At 35.5% G+C, this 22,505-nt stretch overlaps 3 protein-coding genes across 7 annotated transcripts; 1 reads left to right on the top strand and 2 right to left on the bottom strand.

Moving 5' to 3' along the window:
- Positions 1-711: 711 nt before the first annotated feature.
- Positions 712-3,708, bottom strand: LOC111494622 (transcription factor MYBS3-like). The gene is made up of 3 exons (XM_023144598.1): positions 3,216-3,708; positions 1,701-1,909; positions 712-1,448 (listed from the first exon to the last, which is right to left on the bottom strand). Exons 1-3 carry the CDS (start codon positions 3,547-3,549, stop codon positions 918-920), a joined length of 1,074 nt encoding a protein of 357 aa, XP_023000366.1. The 5' UTR covers positions 3,550-3,708; the 3' UTR covers positions 712-917.
- Positions 3,709-7,633: 3,925 nt separating this feature from the next.
- On the top strand, positions 7,634-12,333 carry LOC111494637 (protein SAWADEE HOMEODOMAIN HOMOLOG 1-like). Of its 2 annotated transcripts, XR_002720199.1 has the most exons (11): positions 7,634-7,818; positions 8,212-8,297; positions 8,384-8,429; positions 8,507-8,723; positions 9,516-9,576; positions 10,539-10,590; positions 10,767-10,910; positions 11,125-11,244; positions 11,360-11,566; positions 11,750-11,928; positions 12,240-12,333. XR_002720199.1 is itself a non-coding variant. In XM_023144613.1 (9 exons), exons 1-9 carry the CDS (start codon positions 7,756-7,758, stop codon positions 11,420-11,422), a joined length of 852 nt encoding a protein of 283 aa, XP_023000381.1. In that variant the 5' UTR covers positions 7,634-7,755; the 3' UTR covers positions 11,423-11,716. The 2 variants fall into 2 exon arrangements, 1 of the variants encoding a protein (XP_023000381.1); XM_023144613.1 differs by lacking the exons at positions 11,750-11,928; positions 12,240-12,333 and having other exon boundaries at positions 11,360-11,716.
- On the bottom strand, positions 11,986-18,441 carry LOC111494593 (casein kinase 1-like protein HD16). Of its 4 annotated transcripts, none has more exons than XM_023144561.1 (17): positions 18,299-18,441; positions 17,601-18,158; positions 16,086-16,217; positions 15,922-15,995; positions 15,767-15,836; positions 15,596-15,651; positions 15,449-15,520; positions 15,212-15,306; positions 15,068-15,131; positions 14,827-14,956; positions 14,492-14,710; positions 13,518-13,660; positions 13,170-13,344; positions 12,898-12,988; positions 12,628-12,785; positions 12,354-12,542; positions 11,986-12,270 (listed from the first exon to the last, which is right to left on the bottom strand). In XM_023144561.1, the coding sequence occupies exons 2-17, from the start codon at positions 18,033-18,035 to the stop codon at positions 12,211-12,213; spliced, it is 2,163 nt and encodes a 720-aa protein (XP_023000329.1). In that variant the 5' UTR covers positions 18,036-18,158; positions 18,299-18,441; the 3' UTR covers positions 11,986-12,210. The 4 variants fall into 4 exon arrangements, with proteins under 4 accessions (XP_023000329.1, XP_023000330.1, XP_023000331.1 ...); XM_023144562.1 differs by having other exon boundaries at positions 17,601-18,192; XM_023144563.1 differs by lacking the exon at positions 18,299-18,441 and having other exon boundaries at positions 13,518-13,648; positions 17,601-18,292.
- Positions 18,442-22,505: the final 4,064 nt, after the last annotated feature.

Consider the following 22,505-nt stretch of genomic DNA (forward strand, 5'->3'; position numbering starts at 1 on the left):
AAAGATAAGTTAAGGTAAGAAAGAATATACAACTATGGAGAAGGGATTTTTGCTGCAACGCGTGGAAGAAGGGATGAACATACATGGCAATATGGAAGAAGGAATGAACATACATGGCAATATGGAAGAAGGGATGAACATACATGTTAATTGAAAGCATAAATTTGTCATAGAAAAATGGAAACAGGTGTACAACAAAAAGCATAAATTTGTCATAGAAAAATGGAACAGGTGTACAACAAAGGAACTTGGCTTTTGAAGGGCTTCCCCCTTTATTTAAGGAGGCACCAGCGCATACCATAGATGTGTGCTTGTGTGAAGATCGCTTTAGAGTCTAATTTCTAAATTTTCATGAAACGACTTACGGTCAATAATCCTCACAAGAAAGATAAATAAATAGTTTTTCATCATGCCTAAATAACCTGCAAATCAGAAGGGGTAGTTTGTATAATAATGTCGTAGATGAGTTTTAGCTTGATAATTTGAACAAGAACAAGAAGCTCCCTTACACTCATGTATGTCTATTCTTAGCTCGAGAATTTGAACAAGAACGAGAAGAACAAAGAAGCACTCTCACACTCATGTAAGCTCACACTCGTGCAAGCTCCCCGTTGAAGCTCACTCCCAAAGTGTCAATTCAAGGCTATGGAGATGATCACGATAACACTAGAGAGATGTGTATTAATTTAATGCCTAAAAAAGGTACAGAGATTAAGTTAGGATCTCCTTATTAATATATTTATTACAATATCTACCTGTTACAGTTACAAAGAATACATATACTTTAAGAACTTTCTCTGGCCTACATTATCATTAAAACATCCACACTACCAAACTTTCTATGAAAAACAAAACTAATTACGGGTGTAATTTTTCAAGGAAATCTCACGATGCATGAAGACTGCTCCCTTCTTGTTTCAAAGAGCTTTGTTTGTGTCATTGTCGCCCTTGTTTAACTCCGAACGACTGACTCGAGCATTTGGATGAAAAGCTGACAGTCGTCTTGAGGGTTCGCTTATCAATTTTAAGGTCAGAGGTGAAGGCTCTTTATGCTCCCTTTCGTGCTCTCGTAGAGTGAGTTGAGACATGCCAACTAGTTCATCAACGTTGACAGGTTTCTTTGGCACAACTGGAATTGGCTTTAGTACCTCATGATGACACATTTCTACACCCTTTTCTTCTTCCATTGGGACTGTACTTGGTGCCCAAATAGAAAAAGGAACAGGCACGTAAGCCGAGATGTATCCCGGTATCATAGGCGGGAAACCAGCAACTTCCATCTTGGGTGCATCAAGTTCTTTACCATTTTCTTCAACTGCAGTTTCCATGATATGGAACTCTGAGTTAAGTGAGAGATTTAGTGAAGGTTGTGAACCAGTGTTCTCTGTTTCTTTTGCCTGATAACCATGTAAAACTTCATCTTCTGGCGCAGGCAGCAGATCAGTTTCCTGAAAGACATGAAATAAAAGAACAAAATCCTTATCAAGTATAAATGGTACCATGCTAACAGATAGGCGCGCTGAGACCCAATAGCAGATGCATTATGAATTGCTGGCACGAGGATCACTGATCTTTCGATTACAGTACAAGACGTGATCACAGAAACATGAAAAGAAATTTCAACAGAAACTAAAATGCAAAGTCAACAGGTCTGCCAGGCACCAAATGTAAACTAGAAAATATAAGAGTTCAAAACAAACCGTCTCTGGAACCATGTCGAAAAGGCTTGACCTACGCTTTCTTCTTGTTGCGTTACTCAGCCGAATGAAATACTTCTGGGCATGGCTTGCCACCTGAGTTGGAGTCCTTGTAATAACAAAATTCCGAGAAATCCCACGCCAGTCTCCTTTCCCCAGTTTCTGAAGACCAAATAAGAATAATCGATGCTCCTCCTCTGTCCATGGAACACCTGAAAACGAATTCTAAGGTATCAAACATCAGTAGTATAAGACCTGATCCAATTATTGGAACTTAAATCCATTATGAGAATATGCAAACTGTTTGATCACTTTTGTCAAATTCCATTGGCCAACTTGAGAGATAAACCTCAATCTCTTTCGATCAAAAAATTGTAGACTCGACATGAAAACACATCGACTTTCTGGCCTTTGGGGAGTTCTACAAATGCTGATTCTTCAAAAAGAAAGTTGAAACAGAGACTTTTACCTACCAAAACTATAATAGACTACACCAATCAAACAAGAAGAATAATAACTTTCAAATCAATTGATAATTTACCATCTAATGTCAACTTTAGGCTCTTACAACTAAGCTAATCAAACAATGTTAATGACATACAAACTCTTCAACCATCCAGCCATGTTTGCATACTAGATAGTAATTGCATGGCCCAGTCTCCACCCACTTCTTTAGCCTTACAAAGGTCTACAAGTTTCTGATTCAACATATCCTGCTAAAATATTGCAAGCAGTTACGAAACTTATACATGTATCATGCAATGCAATATTTACCACAAAATGTAACCTAAAGAAGTATCCGTCCCCTCAGACCACCTCCTAGACCTGTCGACTTAAAATGAAATTATTCCCAAATGTCAAGCCATTGAAGGCATTATTATTCCCCTCTTCAACTTTCCACAGCTATCATTACAGTAACCATTGAGAGGAAAGACACCAAACCCATATGGAAAAGCCAGTAGGCCATTACTCTCAACACATAATTAGGAAGAACTGATTCATAATTTTCTAGACATGATTAAGGGAAGTATTTGAAAAAATCTACTCCATCCACACTATCCACCAAGAAACTTGAGATCAGAGACCTCATTCTTAACAGTTCAACCACGGAAGTTACAGAAAGCAGCATAAGCCATCGGAATGAGAATATCAATGATAATACGACACTAAATTCAGGTGTAGAAATTCGCAACAAAACCAGAAAAAAAAAAAAGGACGGAACAGATCAAAAGAAGAAGAAAGAAATAGCCAAAGAAAAATTCCGAAGTGATACTAATAAAACTGATGGAGACAAGAAAAGCACCCGAAGGTGAAGCTGTGATGACAGACACAAAATCCATCACAAATATACAGCAACAAACGATTACGAAATATATCAACTAAAATCTAAACACGAAGATCACGAAATTAAACTGCCTTAATCAAATCGCACGGGAAATCAGGCACAAATTCCTCTCGGAAACAAATATTTCAAGACGAAGCTATCATGTTACAATTCTGAAACTGTTTATCAGTTACCTTTCTTCCTTTCAGCCCCTCGATTAGCAGAGCAGGATGCATGGGAAGGATCGTCGGACAGAAAGCCATCGGTATCATGAACAGCGTCGGAGTTAGGGGAGTCAGGATTCGGCGAGGCGGCGGCGGAAGAAGAACTATGGTAATGTGCAGAGAGGTTACCCATGCTAGCGCTTTTCTTGATGAAAGACCCATCGGTGAGCCTAACCCCAAAGAGCTTCACACCACCGCCACAGCCGCCGCTAGAGAGGGTACCACTGCCGACTCTACCGCCGCGGGAGGGGCAGGTGCGGGAGTTGTGGCCATTGTTGCTGCAGTGAGAGCAACGCCGAGTCATTTCGACCGGTGACCCGGCGAGTCAGGCCCCCGAGTTAGTGAAGAGAACACAAATGAGAGAAGATGGTGGAATTGAAAGAGAAAGAGAGGATTTTTGTGGTAATGTTTAGGGAAAAATCGAACTTACTCTGTTCGTTCAATCGGGAGAGATCGGCGAAACGCGGGTGTTCGTTGGTAAAGACTTTTCCAATGTGACCATTTTACCCTTGTTTGGATAACCTATTCTTTTCCTTCTAGTGTCCTCTCCTCCATCTTCTTCATCTTTTGAAAAAATTATAGTTTTGATCTTATAATAATAATTAAATACCTATTTAGTTACATTTTTCTTTTTCTTTTTTTTTTTGTTACTTATAAAACTCCAATCATCCTCACTCCGTCCTTGGTAATTGGATTTATATGTTAAGTTAGGTGACAAACGACGGATAACGACCATTAACGTAAAATATTTACCTTCCACAAAAAAAAATCTATTAGGTAAAATGTAGTTCGATCCAGTGATTATTGGTTATTAAGTAAGCCTTATAGCTTACGTATGACAAGATGTCATTTGGTGTACAAAATATGTTATGCTGTAACTCACTATAGGTGAGGTTAGAAGCCATAATTATAAATACTCGAGACAAGTACAAAACTAAATAAAGTCACGCTACGTATTCCTTGATTATATAGAAACGTAACACACACTTAAGAATGTAAGAATCTAATTCAATGTGATAATTATTAATTAAAATAATTGAATTAATATAAATAAATTTATTTTTGTTCAAAGTTATTGAGAATAATTGTTATCGTATAAAATATTGTAGTGTGGATAATTAAAACTTTTGCTAACTTATCCACTTGGTATCATTTTTAATTCACAAATATTCTTTCACTATCTTAATCTTTTTAATCACCTTTTTATTTTTTATTTTTTATTTTTTTTTAATCGTTCAACAAAGCTATAAAAATTGTAAGATTGGAGGGTAAAATGGAGAAAGATAGTTATTTTTTAAGATAAATTAAAGTTATTGTGTTATTTTAACTTAAAATCTAATATAATAATTCAATAAAAGATTCATTAGTGTAAGGTTTCTTGGGAAGCTCAAAGCAAAGTCATGAGAGCTTTTGCTCGAAATAGACAATATCATACCATTGTTGAGAGCCGTGTTTGTCCAACATGGTATCAGAGCAAAGTCATGCCTTAAACTTAGTCGTGTCAATAGATTAATTTTTAACCATAAATAACAAATTTTCACCATATATTTTTATTAATTGATTTATTTAAAAGTATTAATCATATTTTAGTTAATTTGACATACATTGCTTTTCAATATTGGTCTTGGTCATGGTCAATGTGGTTAGCATAATATAATAAATTTTAATTATTTTTTAAAATGATTACACTAGGATGAAATTATTAATTATTAATTATTATTTTATTTTAAATATTAATAACAATATTAACCATCTTAATAAATAATTAAGAGACAAAATGCATGATTAACTTAAATTATATTCCAATTAAGATTAAAGACAAACTCAAGGACATTATCCCATGGTTACTTGAATTACACTACTAATTTTGCTTTAAAATACCATAAACTCCCTTGTCCTATAGTCTTTTCTCTCTCCCTATAATTGTCGGATATAGAAGATTTTTTAGTATTTTAAACACATCAAATTTAAGGCTTATCTTATCTTATAATTTAATAATAATAATAATGTTTTGACTTGTACATCAATGTTTATATCCTTTATTAACTAGATATATATCCACTTTATGAAAAAGTAATATAATTATCTTCCCAATAATCATCCTATTCTATATTCAATTTTAGAAATAAAAGTATTTTTTTTTTCTTCATAAAAATATAACTCTTCGAATATTAAAAGTTTATTCGTACATTAGCTAAACTCGGTCAAATGAAGTAAAATTTTTCTATTTAAACGGGTAATGAGAAAGAGTAGGGAGATGTCTTTCCGTTAGCTAAATTGAGACAAACGAAGTGAAAAATTGTAACGGTCTAAACTCACCGCTAACGGATATTGTCTTTTTTGGGTTTACTCTCAAGATTTGTAAAACATGTCAGGTACAGAGAGGTATCCACACTATTATAAAATGTGTTTCGTTCTTCTCCCCAACCAATGAGGAATCTCACAATTCACCCTTGTTCAGGCTCCAACGTCCTCGCTAGCACTTGTTTCTTTCTCCAATCGATGTGAGACACTCACCAAATCCACCTCCCTTCAGGGCTAAACGTCCATACTAACACACCGCATAGTGTCTACCTCCTTCGAAAAACAACCTCCTCGCTTATATATGATCCGGTGTCTGACTCTGATACCATTTGTAATGACTCAAACTCACTACTAGAAAACACATTTTAAAGCTTAAAAGGAGAAGTCCAAAAGGAAGAGTGCAAATATGACAATATCTGCTAGTGGTGTGCTTAGACCGTTACAAAAATTCTCTTTTAGACCGAGAATGAGTAAGACTTGGAAATTGAAATATATATTAGGATATTATCTAAAAGAAAAACTTAGGATAAGGAAAAATACGTGGAAATATCTGTAAGGAATATTATCCTGCGGGCCACCGGAGGAATAAAGTAGATTGATTAGTACGGACACGTGAAAAGCGGGGCATGAACTTAGGAGTTTTATTTGGGTTGCCACGTGTCAAACACATGGTTCTGGTTCTGGTTCTTGAAGTTATTTCGACGACTTCCTTTTAGCCGTATGATCCCGTGTGAATTCTGAAACCAAACCCCACTTTTTTTTTTTTTTTTTTTTTTTGTTTATATTTTCCACGAACAAAGGGCAAAAAATAAAAAAAAATAAAAATAATCTGGTGTTGGAACTTCCACGAAGCTAGGGTAGTCATGCAGGGTGGTACTAGTCAACCACGTGACCCTGGTTCCTTCTTTATTCCGGGAAACATTACATCAGATTTCCTGATTTAAATGTAATATTTAAAGGGTATTTGAATTCCATATTAGATATTTATGTAGCACCTCTAAGCTTAGGACAAATGGTCAAATTTAATTGAATCTTATAAATAAAGCATACACGAATGTCTATAAATTTAATGGTAACCTATTTTTAATTAAAAAAAAATTAAAAAGGTAGAAACTAAATTTATAATTAAAAAGATAAGATAAATTAAAAGATTGTTTTAAAATGGTAAGATAAGGAGGAATGGAGAAAAATCAAAGGTAGGCGGAATATATAATTAAATTAAAAAATGCAAATTGGAGAGTGGAAAAAGAGAGGGAAAGCGACAGTTATGACGCAATTCCCAAGGAATGAACGATGGAGGAAGGTCTACCCGCGTGTCTGCCCGCACGTCTGCCCGCACGTCTGCCCGCGCTTCTACTTCAGATTGTAAATTTCCCTTCTTGTCCCCTGAATTAACTTCAATGGATTGTATTATTGGAAGGGTATTTGAGTCTAATTTTGAAGTAGGCCTTTGGGCTTGGCCCATCTCGTTGGGTAGTTCATTTTTCTCCCATTTAAACCTTTTTCAACCTAACCTAAAGCTAATTACTTTTTACCACCGTAACTAAACTCTACTGCCTAATCTAATTTATTACTGAGATCTCATATTGGTGGAAGAGTGGAACGAAACATTCTTTATAAATCTGTGAGACTTCTTTAATAGACGCGTTTTAAGACCTTGAGGAGAAGCTTGGAAGAGAGAGTCTAAAGAGAGGATAATAAACCTGAACTATTACAAATGGTATCATAATCCAACATTTACTAGTGGACCTCCAATGGAGTGAATAGTGAGATCTCACATTATTTGGAGGGGAGAACAAATCATGTAAACATCTCCCTCTCGAACGCATTTAAAACCTTGAGGTGAAGTTTGGAAGGAAAATCGGAAAAAAAGATAATATATTTAAAATTTAAAAATAAAATAACCTAAGTCCCAACAAAATTTCATGAAATATGATCTAAAATATTGATTTTTTTTTAAATTTATTTATAACGTTTATTAAAGAATGTTTTATGAGTAATTGAACTTGAATACAAAACTGTAATTTCATTTTTATCTATAAACTAAATTGAAATTGAAGTTAAAGCACGGAGGTTAATTTGTTTTTGTTTTTGTTTTTGCCCTCAGCGTAGGAGGGAAGTCCAAGTTCAACAAGCACGTTTCTCAGTTCGAACTTCTAATCGCTTCGTCTCTTTCCGCTCTGCATGATCTCTCCTGCTTTCGCCGATGGAGTTTAAAAGTTCGTCAAGCGATTTAGATGATTCTGTATTCGAATTCACACTTGCTGAGGTAAGTTCTTATTATGTTAAGCTCGAATTCATGTCTTTCAATCAATGCTTCCGAGTTTAGCTTCACTGTTCGAGTTATGCGCAGAAATTCCTTTCAGCATTTTCTGATTTGAGATTACCGGTTTCGATCTCGAATTCATTTCTTTCAATCAATGCTTCCGAGTTTAGCTTCACTGTTCGAGTTATGCGCAGAAATTCCTTTCAGCATTTTCTGATTTGAGATTACCGGTTTCGATTTTGTATTCTTATTATGTTAAGCTCGAATTCATTTCTTTCAATCAATGCTTCCGAGTTTAGCTTCACTGTTCGAGTTATGCGCAGAAATTCGGTTCAGCATTTTCTGATTTGAGATTACCGATTTGCATTCTATTTCGTTGTATCGTTAATTTTTCAGATTGTGGAGATGGACAGTATCTTAAGGGAATCTGGAGATCAAACACTTGGTCAACAGTTTTTCCAAGACGTTGCTCTTCATTTCAGGTAATAGAGCTGTGATTGCTTCTTTGAACCAGTATTTGTGCAATCGATCGTCGTGTCTTTCTTTTCATGCTGCTTCTTTCTTGCAGTTGCTCCCCATGGCGCGCTGAAAAATCTCCCGTCACTGCGGAACAGGTCTTTGATTTTTCTCTTATCCACATTCTATTTTGTTCGTTGTTTTACTGATTTTTGGTAGTTCTTATGTGCCCTAGGTGCAAAGCTGGTTTGAGAATCGGAAAAAGGAATCGCGTAGTAGTAGTACTAGTAGTAGCAAAAAGGCTCGCCCTCCACCTTCACCTCCACCTCCACCTCCACTGTCTTCTCCGCCTCCGACTCCGCCGCCGAAACTTTTGCTTTATCATTCGGATAGTGCTTTTTTAACTGACATACCTGCATCTGAACCACCTGATAGTTTTCCTGAATTCAAAGGTAATTTCCGCACCTCTGCCTTCCCGAATTTAGAAATACTATCTGAAATTCTTCCCCATAATGTCAATGTAGCAAGCAATTGCTGCGGTTATTGATGTATGCGTTGTTTTCTATCTTCTGGCTCTACAATGATTTTCGTTACTTTTCTTGCACGAAGTAGACTGGGAAAGGGAAGGTATGCACAGTAATTGATAACTCATTCGTGCCTAGAATTATTCTAGTTGCTGCATGCACAATGATTGGTAATTTCTTTGTGCTTAGACTATCAAGCCTTTTATCAAGAGATTTTAAGAGGAAAAATCCGTAGGTTATGAAACTTAAAATTCACAAATCATCGTTCCGACTGCACTAGTCTACGCTTAGCAGACAAGCAGGGATCGCTGTAATTCTGGTTAGTGCTTCTTGCATTACCGAGAATTTCTAGTATTTCTGCATTCTGCTGCTTATAGTATTGGTGTAGAACAACCAACTTGGGATTTCTCGTCGACAAAGCCTAACTCTGACAGTTTCAACTTTCATTTTGCCGTGTTGATGCCACGATCCTGTGATCGACCCTTTCTTAAATGATGGTATCGAGGTTGAATCTGAAAGTCCAAGTTCAAATCATAGCATGCACTTTGATCTGAAAACTGCAGTTTTTCCTTTGCATAATTTGAGCTTTGGCCAAGATACTATAATTTGCAGTTCTGTAGTAATTTTCCCTCATATGAGTGTTGGTAAACTTGAAATCTGTCCAGTTCCATTTTTAACTATTAACTTTTTGTAACATCTTCACATGAAAATTTTATGCAGGCAAGGCAACTGATCTTTCAGAATTGGCATTTGAAGCCTTTTCGTCAAGAGACAATGCATGGTGAGAAAAATTTAGAGCGGAATACAAAACTGTTACATGTGTATTATCTACAACGGAATCATATGCTCATATTCATACAAGCACGTTTTCATGGATTATAAGCTGTAATTAACACCTTGAATTCATTGGAATACATTAGGTAGATGATAACGCTTTCTAATCAGATGTAGTGTCTCGAGTTTGCTACCATAATCCTAGCATTATACAAGTGCCTTGAGTTTATTTTCATTTCACACTTGGGAAAACTAGTGGAAGACAAATCTCTAAACAAACGATGCTAACTTCCCAGCATTATTACTTGCAGTCATTCAGCACTTTACACTCTTGAACTTGATAATGATATGCCGAATATTGCCTTTCATTTCAGATCCTTTAAGAACGCATTGCAAAATTCAGTATGTAGATTACTGAGCCCCATGGAGTTAGAACAGCGTTCATAAGTAGTTGAAAGTTGACCGTAATGGTATTTACATGTCAACTTCAATACAAGTGTTAATAATAATATTTTGACTAGCATTATCTACAGATAGAGCTTTTATACTCAAATCCTTATCTTTATGCTAACGTAAACAACATGTTTCATGGTCACCGTTAGGGGTTATATTGTCCATACCATAAATCTCTAGCACTATTTCCTGCTTCTACTATCTCACAATGTTTATGTTCAGTTATCTTGCAATATGTTCAGTCAGTATCATTGTTGACATGTATTTACTATTGTTGATATATGGTATATAGCATGATTATGGGCTAATATGTTATTATCTTGTGGGAATATTTAATAAAGACATGTCTATTCAAGTTTCAACTTAATGGTTTGCAGTAAACCCATTGATGATTGAAGAAGCACTTGACTCTGCTTTTACCAAGCACTCTTACTGGCTAAAACAGTTTTGTTTAAGGCTCCATGATCTTTGCTGTGGAATTGAAGAGTCTTACTAATGTTTCTTTTGATTCCTTAGGTATGACGTTGCCTCATTCCTTACTTACAGAGTTAATTACCATGGAGAACTGGTAAGATTTTCCCACATGAATCATATACTTCTCTGGACAGTCGATGTAGACTGCAAAATTACACAGAATACTTGATAATTTTCACTTCCAGTGCTTTATTGTCGTAAACCCTAGAAAAAAGTTAGCAGATCTTTTAACTTTGAAGCTAAAAGCACTCAGGATCTGAAACTTCACAGGATGCTAGAGTTCGATATAGTGGCTTCGGAAAGGATGAGGATGAGTGGGTGAACGTGGCAAGAGGAGTGCGTGAACGGTCCATACCTTTAGAATCTTCAGAGTGTCACAGAGTAAAAGTTGGAGATCTTGTGTTATGTTACCGGGTAATTTCTATGTTATAGTTTGCTCCTTCCAAAACTGTGTTTTTATTGAGGGGATGCGCAAATGTTCAACCTCCAAAATAGTCTTATTAGTTATCGGTAATGTTTCATACTAAACTATAATGTTTATAATAGAAAGTGGGAAAGCAGTCCTAAGTGCTGATAAATGTTCTCGTATCATGTTATCTTACCCTCAGATTGTATGCCTATTTTACAGGAAGGACAAGATCATGCTCTCTACTTCGATGCATATGTTATAGAAATTCAGAGGAGACTGCATGATACTGGAGGTTGCCGATGCATATTCGTTGTACGCTACGAACATGATCACTACGAAGTATGTACTACAACAAGAACTGTCACAGTAACTATGCGAGCAACCCAATTTTGGACCTTTCTCTAACTTGCATGAAACTAATACTCCAAATTCTAATGATGCCTTCTTTGCTTAGGAAAAAGTGCATTTGGGGAGGCTGTGCTGCAGGCCATCAGCGTACAACTCAGACCAACTTTAATGTTAATGAAATGCTCGAATCTACTTTCCTCGGAAAAAAGTACATTTAAAAGATTTTGTTTGAAAAAGTTATTTGCATATGCGTCAGCTCGCAAGTGACCTGTCCATGCTTCCCTTGAGGAAATTGAGAACACTCCCTCCTTTGGTAATTATTAGGTTAAATTGCAAGTTTAATCATGGATTTTATAATTTGTCTATTTATTTGGTCTTAAGCATCTAATAGATTTTAACTTTTATGTTTATAGTTCCGCTCCACAACATTTAATGTTTTTTAGGAAATGATTGATATATTTGATACAAATTTAAATTTTATGTTTAATTGAATCAGATTCATGAATTTGGTGTAGCAGACTGAAATCTCAAAAGCTAAGTATATTTTAACTTGATTATTATGTAACCTGCACTTGAAGGGATATGTTGTCATTTGAGAAAATGGTGATCCAACAGTGGGCAGCTTAAATCGAAGAGAAGAAGAGTGGGCCCACCAAGGATCAAATTTTCAAAGAGGTACTTTATGTCTTACTTGTCTCTGCAGTGAATACATAGATATGATAACAGGAGAAAGATTATGCTAATAGGCTTAAATTATCATTAACAATGGGGCAATTTTTTCTATAAATGGCATAGTTCACCAACAACCTAACAGATAGTATCTACTTAACTACATTTTAATTCGAACTAGGTTATCAAGAGTTATTCTATATGCTTGGATACCCCCACAATGCTAAGGTCTCTCTCTACGTGTGCCTTCTTTTTTTTTTTTTTCTTTGTTAGAGAAGATACAGAAGCTCACGAAACTGTTCTTCCATAACATACAGATGCAATATAAAGGTTCTTTGCCCATTTCTCCTGCAGTAGAGATGAAAGATTTAGATATTTCAACAATGGGCACATAGTGTCGTTGAAACGTGGAGGATTAAAAGTTTCAATACCTTGACATGGGTGCTTGGAAATGCAGATGTCCGGAGAGTCTCTTGTGTTTCGTCTGCAGGTTTTCGCCTTGGCACGCTAAGAACAAGGGCTGCCTGGTCACTGGTTGCTGCAGTTGCTGTGATTCGATACCCACAGTCCCATCGACGATGAATGCCTTCACTAGGGTACAAGAAATCCAATTCAACCACCTAAAATAAAACTTAAGAATCGTCAGTTCTGTAATGCCCAGGGTTAGATGATTACTATTTTTCACTACGCTATATAAAAAATGACCTGATCTGAAAATCCTGCACCACGGGACATAACAACGCCCCACCTACTTCCTGAGGTGGCCATTGCTGTTACGTAGAATCCCTCTTTCCACTTTTTATTAATCCATTTGAAAGGAAACGAATCACTTACTTTGTACGACTGTTGTAAGTACTGGGTGCCTGGAATCGGTAAATTGAGATTCAACAACATAAATAAAATAAAAAAATGGTATCATTCTTATAATTAATCCAAAACTCTGAACCAAAAAGTAGTAAAGTACTAAAAACTGACCCTTAGACATTACAACCAATGAGCTCCCATTAATGACACCAGCTACTGCTGTGATGTAATAGTTCTTCTCCCATTGCTCCATTATCCATTCCTTCAAACACAACAACAAAGTAATCAATAATGATTTTTTTTTTTTTTTTTTTTTTTTTTTGTTACATTCCAATTACGGGAGCATTGATTTTGGACTAATAAAGGTCAGAGAGATGTAAGAGATAAAAACGAGTTGATGCTGGTTAGAAATTAATACTGCCATCTGGGAAAAAGAAAGTTACCTTGTGAAGAAAATAAGGAGAAAGTTCATAGACTTGTGATGAAAACCCAGTGCCAGCATCCATGATTAAGGCCCATAAATTTTGACATGAGGCCACACTACTTATAAACAAGCCATCTTCATTCCCTTTCTCGATATGCTGACAAAGCCTTGCATCAGCTACATTGTAGTGATACCTAAGTATCAAAATAATACATTATTTCAAACAGTTTGATACATCGACTGTTATACGAGCTAAGCATCGATATGGATCAGCAACCACACAATATTTTAACATTTCAAAATAATGTAGCAACCCCGAAGGAAACAGGAGGTTTGATTCACAATCTATCAGTTCCTGCATGAATACCTTTGCTTCATAGGCCGTCGAGCATTGTAGACACTGATCCATTGTGTTGCAGGCATGCCCATACGAACCTTCTTCTTTGGTTGTTCGTCGTCTTCTTCCTCCAAAGTCAATCTGCCTCGCTTATGCCCCACCTGACAAATGAGCTTCAGAAGATGGAGACTCAGTAAGATAGATCCCTTCCACACCCTAAATGTGTATCTAGATAATCATATCATGTTCATGAATTGTGAGAACAGGCACAAATAAAATTTTGGGAAGTATTGGTGTCAGACACATCAAACATGGATACGTTCGGACAAGCATTGGATGTGTGTCCAGCACATGAAATAAAAAGCGCTTTTTAGTTAATTTCATCATTTTTGGACACGCTAGGACACATTCGAGATACATTTTGAACACTCCTGAGGAAGAAAGAATGACTTGCTACAAAAAATGGTCCAACCCATCGTATTAAAACCCTAAATGATCAAAGAAAGAACCTAAATGAAGAGATAAGGAGATGAAGCACTAACTTAGAAAGATTGAAGATCCTTATCATCACACCCAAACTTGTGTGTTTAATAGACCATAGTACCAAAATCACCATATATTGGATTTTTTTCCCTTCATATCTTGTTAATTACTTTTAATTGAGGACAGTAAATCAGTTTAATTGAAGACAGTTTTTCTCCCACCACCAGAGCAATATCACACTATGTAAGCAAAATAACAATAATAATAATAATAATAAATACATAATTGAGGTTAGATATTGCACGATATGTCTAACTATGCATACACACATATGTAGTATGTATATTAAATAAAAAAGGAAAAAAAAAAAGCAAATGTCCTCAACGATATGTCTAACTATGCATGCACACATATATGCACTATGTCTATGTCGTGTCATATCCGTATCACATATCTATATATCTGTGCTTAAGTCATGGAAGTTGGGGAAATCATGAAATTTATGTGCCTTCTAACCATACCTTTTGAGCGCCATCTGTATTTATCGGCCTGATTTCAGGATTAGGACCAATGATTCCATCAAAAAGTGAAATGTATTTTGCATAATTAGGTTCTTCATCAAACTTCAAGTTCACCACATATTCAACAAACTGTTTGAAGGGCTGCGGGCAGAAGCAACATAAAGTCTCCGGAGAAGTAGCCATCTTCTTTTTGCAAACAAGGAATCCTTTGTTCTCCCCCTGTAACATCATGATTAAGTCTTGTTTTATTTTTTTTTAAAAGAGAGAAACATCATTGTAAAGAAAATTATATGCAGGAGATAAGGAACTACTCATCAACTTGATAAAGGGTCAACCTGATAGCCTTGCCATGGCAGCCGGCCACGAAGAAGGAAAATTAGTGTATATGCAAGAGATTCTAGGTCATCTCTGCGGCTACCAGTCCTACCCAAATGAGCATGTACACTAGCATAGCGCACTGTTCCTCTGTCAAAGCAGAACACAAATGAACCAAGACCATCAATAACAAACAGTGATTGAATACGAAAACTTCAGGATTGAAAAGAAACATAGAATAAAAACAGAATAAAGGTGTACCTGAATACATCAGGTCTCTGATCATACTCAACATGCTGGCCAGAGCTATCACGCCATCTAGTTGCTGGCAACAATAAGAAAAAGTATAGTGAAACGTGCTGCAAAATAAATAGTAAATGAAAAAAGATGCAAGACATAACATGCCTAATCCAAGATCAACCAAAAACAACTTTTTCTCATCCGGGGACCCTGAAGGACCAAGCAGAAAATTTTCAGGTTTGACATCGCCATGAATGTACCTAACAGACAAAATGATTGTAAATTAGGACTTCTTTAAATAGAAACCAGATTTGGGTAAGTGAGATAAGGTGCCATTTTTACAAGCTCACTCAGACAATAAAACAAATAAAATATCTAAATGGCTCCCAACAGAACCCTTACCCGCGAGAATGCACCTTTTCCAAAATGGATATTGCTTCAATTGCAATGCATGCAACCATTTCAACAGACATGCTGAAACAAGAAAAAGAATTTAAGTAATAAAACAAGGTTCAAATGTACATTCAGAAAAGTTTCTTTCTAACTCACGTATGGGCATTATTATTCCAGACATCCCATAAGCTTGGCCCCAGCATATCCATAACCTAAAAGATTAAAAGCATCTAATGTAAGTGACATGAAAGACAAGGAAAGAATGGTTTTCAAAACAATGAAGATGTGTCCAAAAAGAAAACCAGAGAGAAACAGATGAGAACATACCATAATATAGTAGTCGCCTTGTCTCCCCTTGAAATGCACCCGAGGTACACCATGACTACCACCAAGAGTACTGTAGAGATTGAAATAGTATAAGATTCACCAAAAGAAAATAGAGAATTGGATGAAGAGACTAGAGAGATGTGATGGCCACACACTTGTAAACTTGCCACTCATAAGGTGGTCCATAATTACATCCCTTGCTACTTCTATGCTCAAATTTCAAAGCCACCTGACATCAGAAATTTTGTTCAATGTAATATTTGGGGAGAGAGATAGGAGGGGGAACTTATGTGTGAATCGAAACTATTCTGATGTTTACCTCCACAGCACCAGGGCCAGTTCTCTCATTCGTATTAACAGTGGTGACTCGCCGTCCAACATAAACCTGTCCAAATCCACCCTTACCCAGCTTTCTATCTATCCTATAGAGCGGGGAACCACCCACCTGAATCTGCATGATTTTTCAGGGAAGAAAATTATAATGGAGTAGCAATGAACGAAGTACTACTACTCATAAAAAAAAAAAAACGTTTTCTAAAAAAACAGAGATCATGAAATTTGACTTCGGCCAACTATTGCTACACCATTCAACCAAAAGAATTTACTAAAAACTATATATTTAAAATTACAAAGCTAAAAAACCATAGCATATCCTACAAGAAGCTAGAAAACTGCCTTGCAGAGTAAAAAATAACATCAGAATGTAACAGGACATGCAAAATTTAAACATTTTTATTATTTCTCAAGTCCACAAAATAGTAATGTTCAAACAACGAAGATGTAGATGAAAAATGTACATTATTGTTCAAAACAATACTATAGGCACCACGATTGCTAATGACTAAAAGGAAAATTGTGTGGTATATCCACTTTAAGAAAACTCAAGAGGGCTAAAGAAATAATGCAGCTACCAAACGACCACATTCATCATTATCAGTAACTAAAGACATGATCATGAGATGAGCAAACAGAACATGATTGGCATACTGTACATCTATCATAATGTATCAATAAAATACTTGTCTGCAAACTTTATCCAACTACCGTTTATTCTTAATATTCCTTTCTGATAAATACAAGGTATCTGATACCAAACTCAAGTGGTGATTTTAGGTGAAACTAAGATGAATTAGGCCAAATCTATTGTCAAGGGAAGTGAAATTTCATGAAGGAAATTTCCCTAAAAGTTTATTTTATTAATGTTCAAAAAGCTTCAATACAATACAACCTAGATGTGGTTATTCACAACCTTGCTAAAGAAATGAATAACAAGCTACACTACAAAATCAAAATAAGAAAAGCACCTAGACTAATCAAGCTACACTGTATTGTTGCTTCCTGCATAAATTATCTTAATAATCCAGCACCAAATGAAATGATGGTGACCTCAACTTCCGTAATTCTTAAAGGCTATTTAGGATTCAGAAAAGTCTAATGGTAGGAATAACGCAATTGCATTAAGAAGCTGCCAGAACTCCAATCTGGGGGCTCTAAAACAACGCGTATAAATTCTGTGATTCCATTAATAACTATTCAAGGGACCGACACATAAACTGGTTCTGATCAAATAGAGAGACGACTATTTCCACCAAGCATTGTCTAGAAATATCTTCACCAGAGAATCGATTATCACAGGACTTCATAAAACAAACTCTCAATTCGACAAGAATATGACTTCCAAAGTGAGAGAAATTTACAACGTTACCCATTTGAATATTTATTCCAGTACATAATCCTACACCCATCATACTACGAAATATGCAAATCGATGCATGCAGCAAAAGATGTAATAGTCCGTATTTATATTGACTGTTGCAGCTGTGTAAGAACTAACCTTTTCGGGAAGCGGTGCTGTGCTTCCCTCCTCTTCAACAGCGTGAGCTTTATCATTGCTTCCTGCTCCACTGTCGTGATCATCCATTTCCTTATCCCCTATTTCTTCCTTCTTGGCTCCACCAGCAGCGCCTCCTACCTCTCCAACTCCAAACTTGTCTCCACCTCTGACAAGAAAACCTCCCTTCGGCACTCGATGCTCTTCCGGATTCGCTACAGCAGCAGCTACCGTATCATTGACCGGTGGCGGCTGCTGATTGCTTCCTTCTTGCAACCGCTTCTCGTTGATATTAGGCAACACTTCTACCGCCGCCGCTGCCTTCCTCCTTCTCCTTGTCCTCGTCGCAATGGCCTCCCCTTCCGGCTCGATCGGACACAACACGTCTTTCTGCTGCTTTGCCCGTCCCCTGCGCACTCCGCTACGCAGTAGCGGCATCGTTCATCGTTCAAGAATCATCCTCCCCTCAAAACCCCAAATAGATACCAAAATTCCCCTCATAAATCAACAAGAACGCCAAATCCCTAGTTTACTCCTCCAACCACACCTCACCAAACTCAACTGCGATCAATTAAAAACAGACAAATTTGCAACCCTAGAACGCCGATTTGAAAGGAACAGAAAATGAGCCGTAGAGAGAGAAATACAATAAAAAAAAAAAACAAAAAAACAAATCAGAGGAATGTGCTGATTCAACTGACCGAACAGAACAGGGAGAAATATCAAACGAAACGCCAAGCCGTTAATCGCCACTGAGAAATATCGTTATCAAGGTGATTTCAGCGCGGGAAAAGAGGAGAGAGAGAAATGCCGACGGTGACACTGAGGGAAGAGGGTTCGAGTGTCTGCGAAGTGGTGGAAGCCGTACAACGTGTCAGTTTATTATTGAATCGGGTTTGGCCCAATCCAAAGCGCAGCCCAATATATCATTTTGGGCCAAAGTACAAATTTCATCATGAGCCGGCCCATCTCAAATTTTTGAAAGTGAATCCAATTACCTTGCAGGATGGGCCGAGTTATTTGCGTACGTAACCGCAATTAGACCCATAATTATATAATATTATCATATATAATTTATAACAATAATTCAAATTAATTTTTTTTTATAATGGTATTTGCTAAAACGGAATAATAATGATAATTATAGATAAACCCATTAAAATTAAAATTTTATGTCAGCTATTTCGTAAAAGTCCAAGCCTACCTAGGTATTGTTTTCGAATTTGTTATTAAGGTTTTTAAAACGTGTGCGTCTAGTAGAGGAAGGTTTCCACACTCTTATAAAATAATATTTTGTTGCTCTCTCAAATTGATGTGGAATCTCACAGTCCACCCCATTCAGAGCCCAGCGTCCTCGCTCCAATCGATGTGGGATATAACAATTCACCCCCTTTAAGTTCCATCGTCCTCACTAGCACATTACCTAGTGTCCACCTGTAACCCGAATTTGCTAAATGTAAAATAAGCCACATTTAAAATAATAATAAAATACTAATCCCTTAATTAATCAATACATAAATGAAATAATTTTTAAAATATAACATTTTGATTAGTAAAATAGGAGAAAATACTATTTAAAAAAAATGTTACCACACATGATATGATGGTATATGATAATATCTAGACACAAAAATGTCGGTGTCAATTGAAATTACATTAAACAAACAAATAAATAGTGTTTTATTTATTTATTTATTTAAAATAACATTTGTGTTGTGGCCGTACTTTAGTAGCAACAAGACTAATTGCTTGGTCTGGGGCCGACATGTCGCTCATAAATAAAATAAATAAATTGCGTACGTTTGTTCCTACTTGGTGCTCATAGCGGCGTTTTTAATACCAGTATTTTATTCCTTGATTTTTACGCACGCCAAATTTAATAATTAAATTAAAAATATGATTATTACATTAAAAAATCATTTAAAGTGGCAAAAAAAAAAAAAAAAAAAAAAAAAAAAAAAAAAAAAAAAAAAAAAAAAAAAAAACAAANCCGAGGCTTTTAAATAAAAAGAAAAAGAAAAAGAAAATAAAATTCTTGGTTATTTTTCTTCAAAGGAAAAGAGAAAAGGTGAAAGAACAGGCAGCTGGACGTTTCTTGTTCAAATTGTGCTTGTAAATCTTTATTTTATTTTTTATTTTTATTATTTAAAAAAAATCAAAGGGGAAGAAAATAATAAAATATCCTTCGTTTTTTTTATTGTTTGGCCGCCGTGGTCTGTCTTGTAAATTATAATTATGCTAATATTGCTAAATGGTCCCTAATTCTTTAAAATTTTCAACTTTATTTTTTTATGTATTAAAAATCCTTGATTAAATTATTTTTTATTAACAAATTTGGCGCTGTCATTTAAACACGTCAATATCTAAATATATTAATAAAAGTTAATTTAATATATATTAATTTCCCATCTACAAAACATTTTTGGGGTGACTTTCAATATATTAAGGGTTAACTTTAAGAATTTACTAAAATATGAAGGACTATTTTGTAAAGTAATTTTTAGATTAAAAAACTAATATTTCTTCCATTAATTATGATTTTCTAGAATTAATTTCTAAAATGGGCTTTTAATATGTTTCTAGAAAGATAAAAATAAAAATTAATAATAATAAAAAAGGCAATTAAGAGAATGGCTTTATGGGTGTAGAAGAGAATTCACTCAATTATTAAAAGTAGGGTTTTTGAAGTCTTGAAAGAAACAGCAAAGTAGGTTTGACATTTTAGATTACCAAAGTCCATTATGCTTAGCCAAGTTGTCGAACCATTTTGTATTTGGTCGATAATTATATACCGAGAATGTCATGACTCACGTCTGAGATTCAGTCATGATACAATACTTGATAGCCTTAACATTCTCGTGCGATATGGTCATGTTACTTATTTATTGCTTCTAAGAGTGAAAGTGATTCCCACAAACCAACACGAGCCCTTTCAACATGTTTTATCAGCACTCATATGTATCTTAGGAAAATTTTCAAAAATATATTTAATTTTGAAATTTATATAATTGAGTAACTAAAAGAAATGTATACATTTGTTAGCATATGTAGTGTCTTTCAATTCTTTTAGATTCGAAAAATCATTTGAACTAATCTAAAATTAAGTTAGTTGGATTAGTAATCTAAACAACCCTCCATTTTTTAGTTGAATTTGATGATGATTTTTTTTATAATTATTTTTAAAATCTTGCTCAACCTTATATTAATAACTAAAATTTCATAAAATTCAAACATAAAACATTTACTCGTGAATTTGTTGAATCTTTTTTCATGGCTCGATAGATAATTTGATAAGTCAATGATTTTTTTCTGTATTTAAGAATACGATTAACCAACATGTTAACTAATCGATTACCATTGCAATTTTTTCTTCTGCAACACCTTGACGTGACATGAGCCTGAAAGGAGTTCAAGAATCAGTTTTCTTTTTATAAGGGCTAAAATCATTTATTTTGGCTTTTTAACCCCATATTGTTGGGTAGATCTGGAAAGATATGAAAGATCTGATTAACAACACATCATTAACATTGGTTATAATCAGGAATCTTTTTTAAAGTAGAGTAGTGTTGAGTTGGGTTGAATTGGATTGTAACTTTATTTTTAGGTATCGGACAAAAACAATGTCAAACTCAAAACTGAATCAATTCTTGTCATTTGAATTGGTCGAGTTAGGGAGGTATATGAACACCTTTGTGTTCGATTAGGCAACGAGAATGAGTAGGAGAGGTTATTAGGGGTGGGGAAGTGTTATTTTGAAAGTAAGGTTTGAATTAGGTAAAGAATGAAAACAAAGCTTTATGAGTTAGTGGGTAGATGGGGAAAAGTAGAAAGGCATGGCGATTGCATTAATGAAAAATTAGAGGCTTTACAAAAAGGAAGAAACACTTTGGCTTTAAAATTTTGGCAGTTTTCCATTTGAGGTGAGCGAGAGGAAGTCGCAATGGCAACCTCATGGTTTTCTTCCGACTACTGCAACGTTGGGGGCGCGCACCTTGTTTTCTTTACCTTACCATTTTACGCTATTGGAACCAACCCTCGCGCCATTAGCTCACTTACTTAACCACAGAGGAGAGGGAAAAAATACCTTAAATTAATCAAAATATCCCTAATTTTTCTCTACTTTATTTTAATAATACCCTTAAAAAAAAATTAAATTTTTTAAAAAATATACTTTAAAATTTTTTGAAGCCGTCAAAGACATTCTTATTGTTACTGTCACGTTTCAACAAATGTTCATGAATTTTTAAAACATAACATTAAAAATTTTAAAGATTTAGTGACTTCTCCCGGGTTGATCCTGGTCGAGCTTCAAGTTTGCTCTTTCTTCTTCCAGTTACTTCCTGACGATGAATTGAATTAGCTAACGAATCTTCCGTAATGCGGGAGGGACGCCTCACGAGCCGGGCTGATAGAGATGAGGCCTTTTGGCGAAGGTGTCTCGGAGTTGTAATCTTCCTATTAATGATTGTGACAGCTTTCCAACCTAGTTGATATGCAAAGGCGATGGTCTGATCAACTTTCAACGCCATCCTGTCTTTCTTTCTACCTTGTTCTTTGGATGCTTTCCCCGGGGTCGCAATGGCTTTTTCTGATAGGGGCTCGCTTCTTCCCGCTTGCTGCAAAGTTGGAGTAGGGTATGAGAGGGCGTAGCGGCTCCTTCAATCCTTCTTTAACTGTAAACAAGGTGGCGCATAGGTCCTTGGTTTGACCTCCCGTAGTGGTCCTTGTCTGCCGTTGAGGGTATTACTGCTACTTTAAAAAAAATTTATAATAGTGTTTAAACATAATTTTAATTATATTTTTGAAATAAAAAAAAAGTGAAAGATATTAATTAAAAAAATTAAATATATTTTTTAAACAAAATACTAATGTTTTCTCCAAAGAGTTTTTTTTTTTTTTTTTTTTTTT

Source organism: Cucurbita maxima, unplaced genomic scaffold, assembly GCF_002738345.1.
Source record: "Cucurbita maxima cultivar Rimu unplaced genomic scaffold, Cmax_1.0 Cma_Scf00020, whole genome shotgun sequence".
NCBI classification, from domain to species: domain Eukaryota; kingdom Viridiplantae; phylum Streptophyta; class Magnoliopsida; order Cucurbitales; family Cucurbitaceae; genus Cucurbita; species Cucurbita maxima.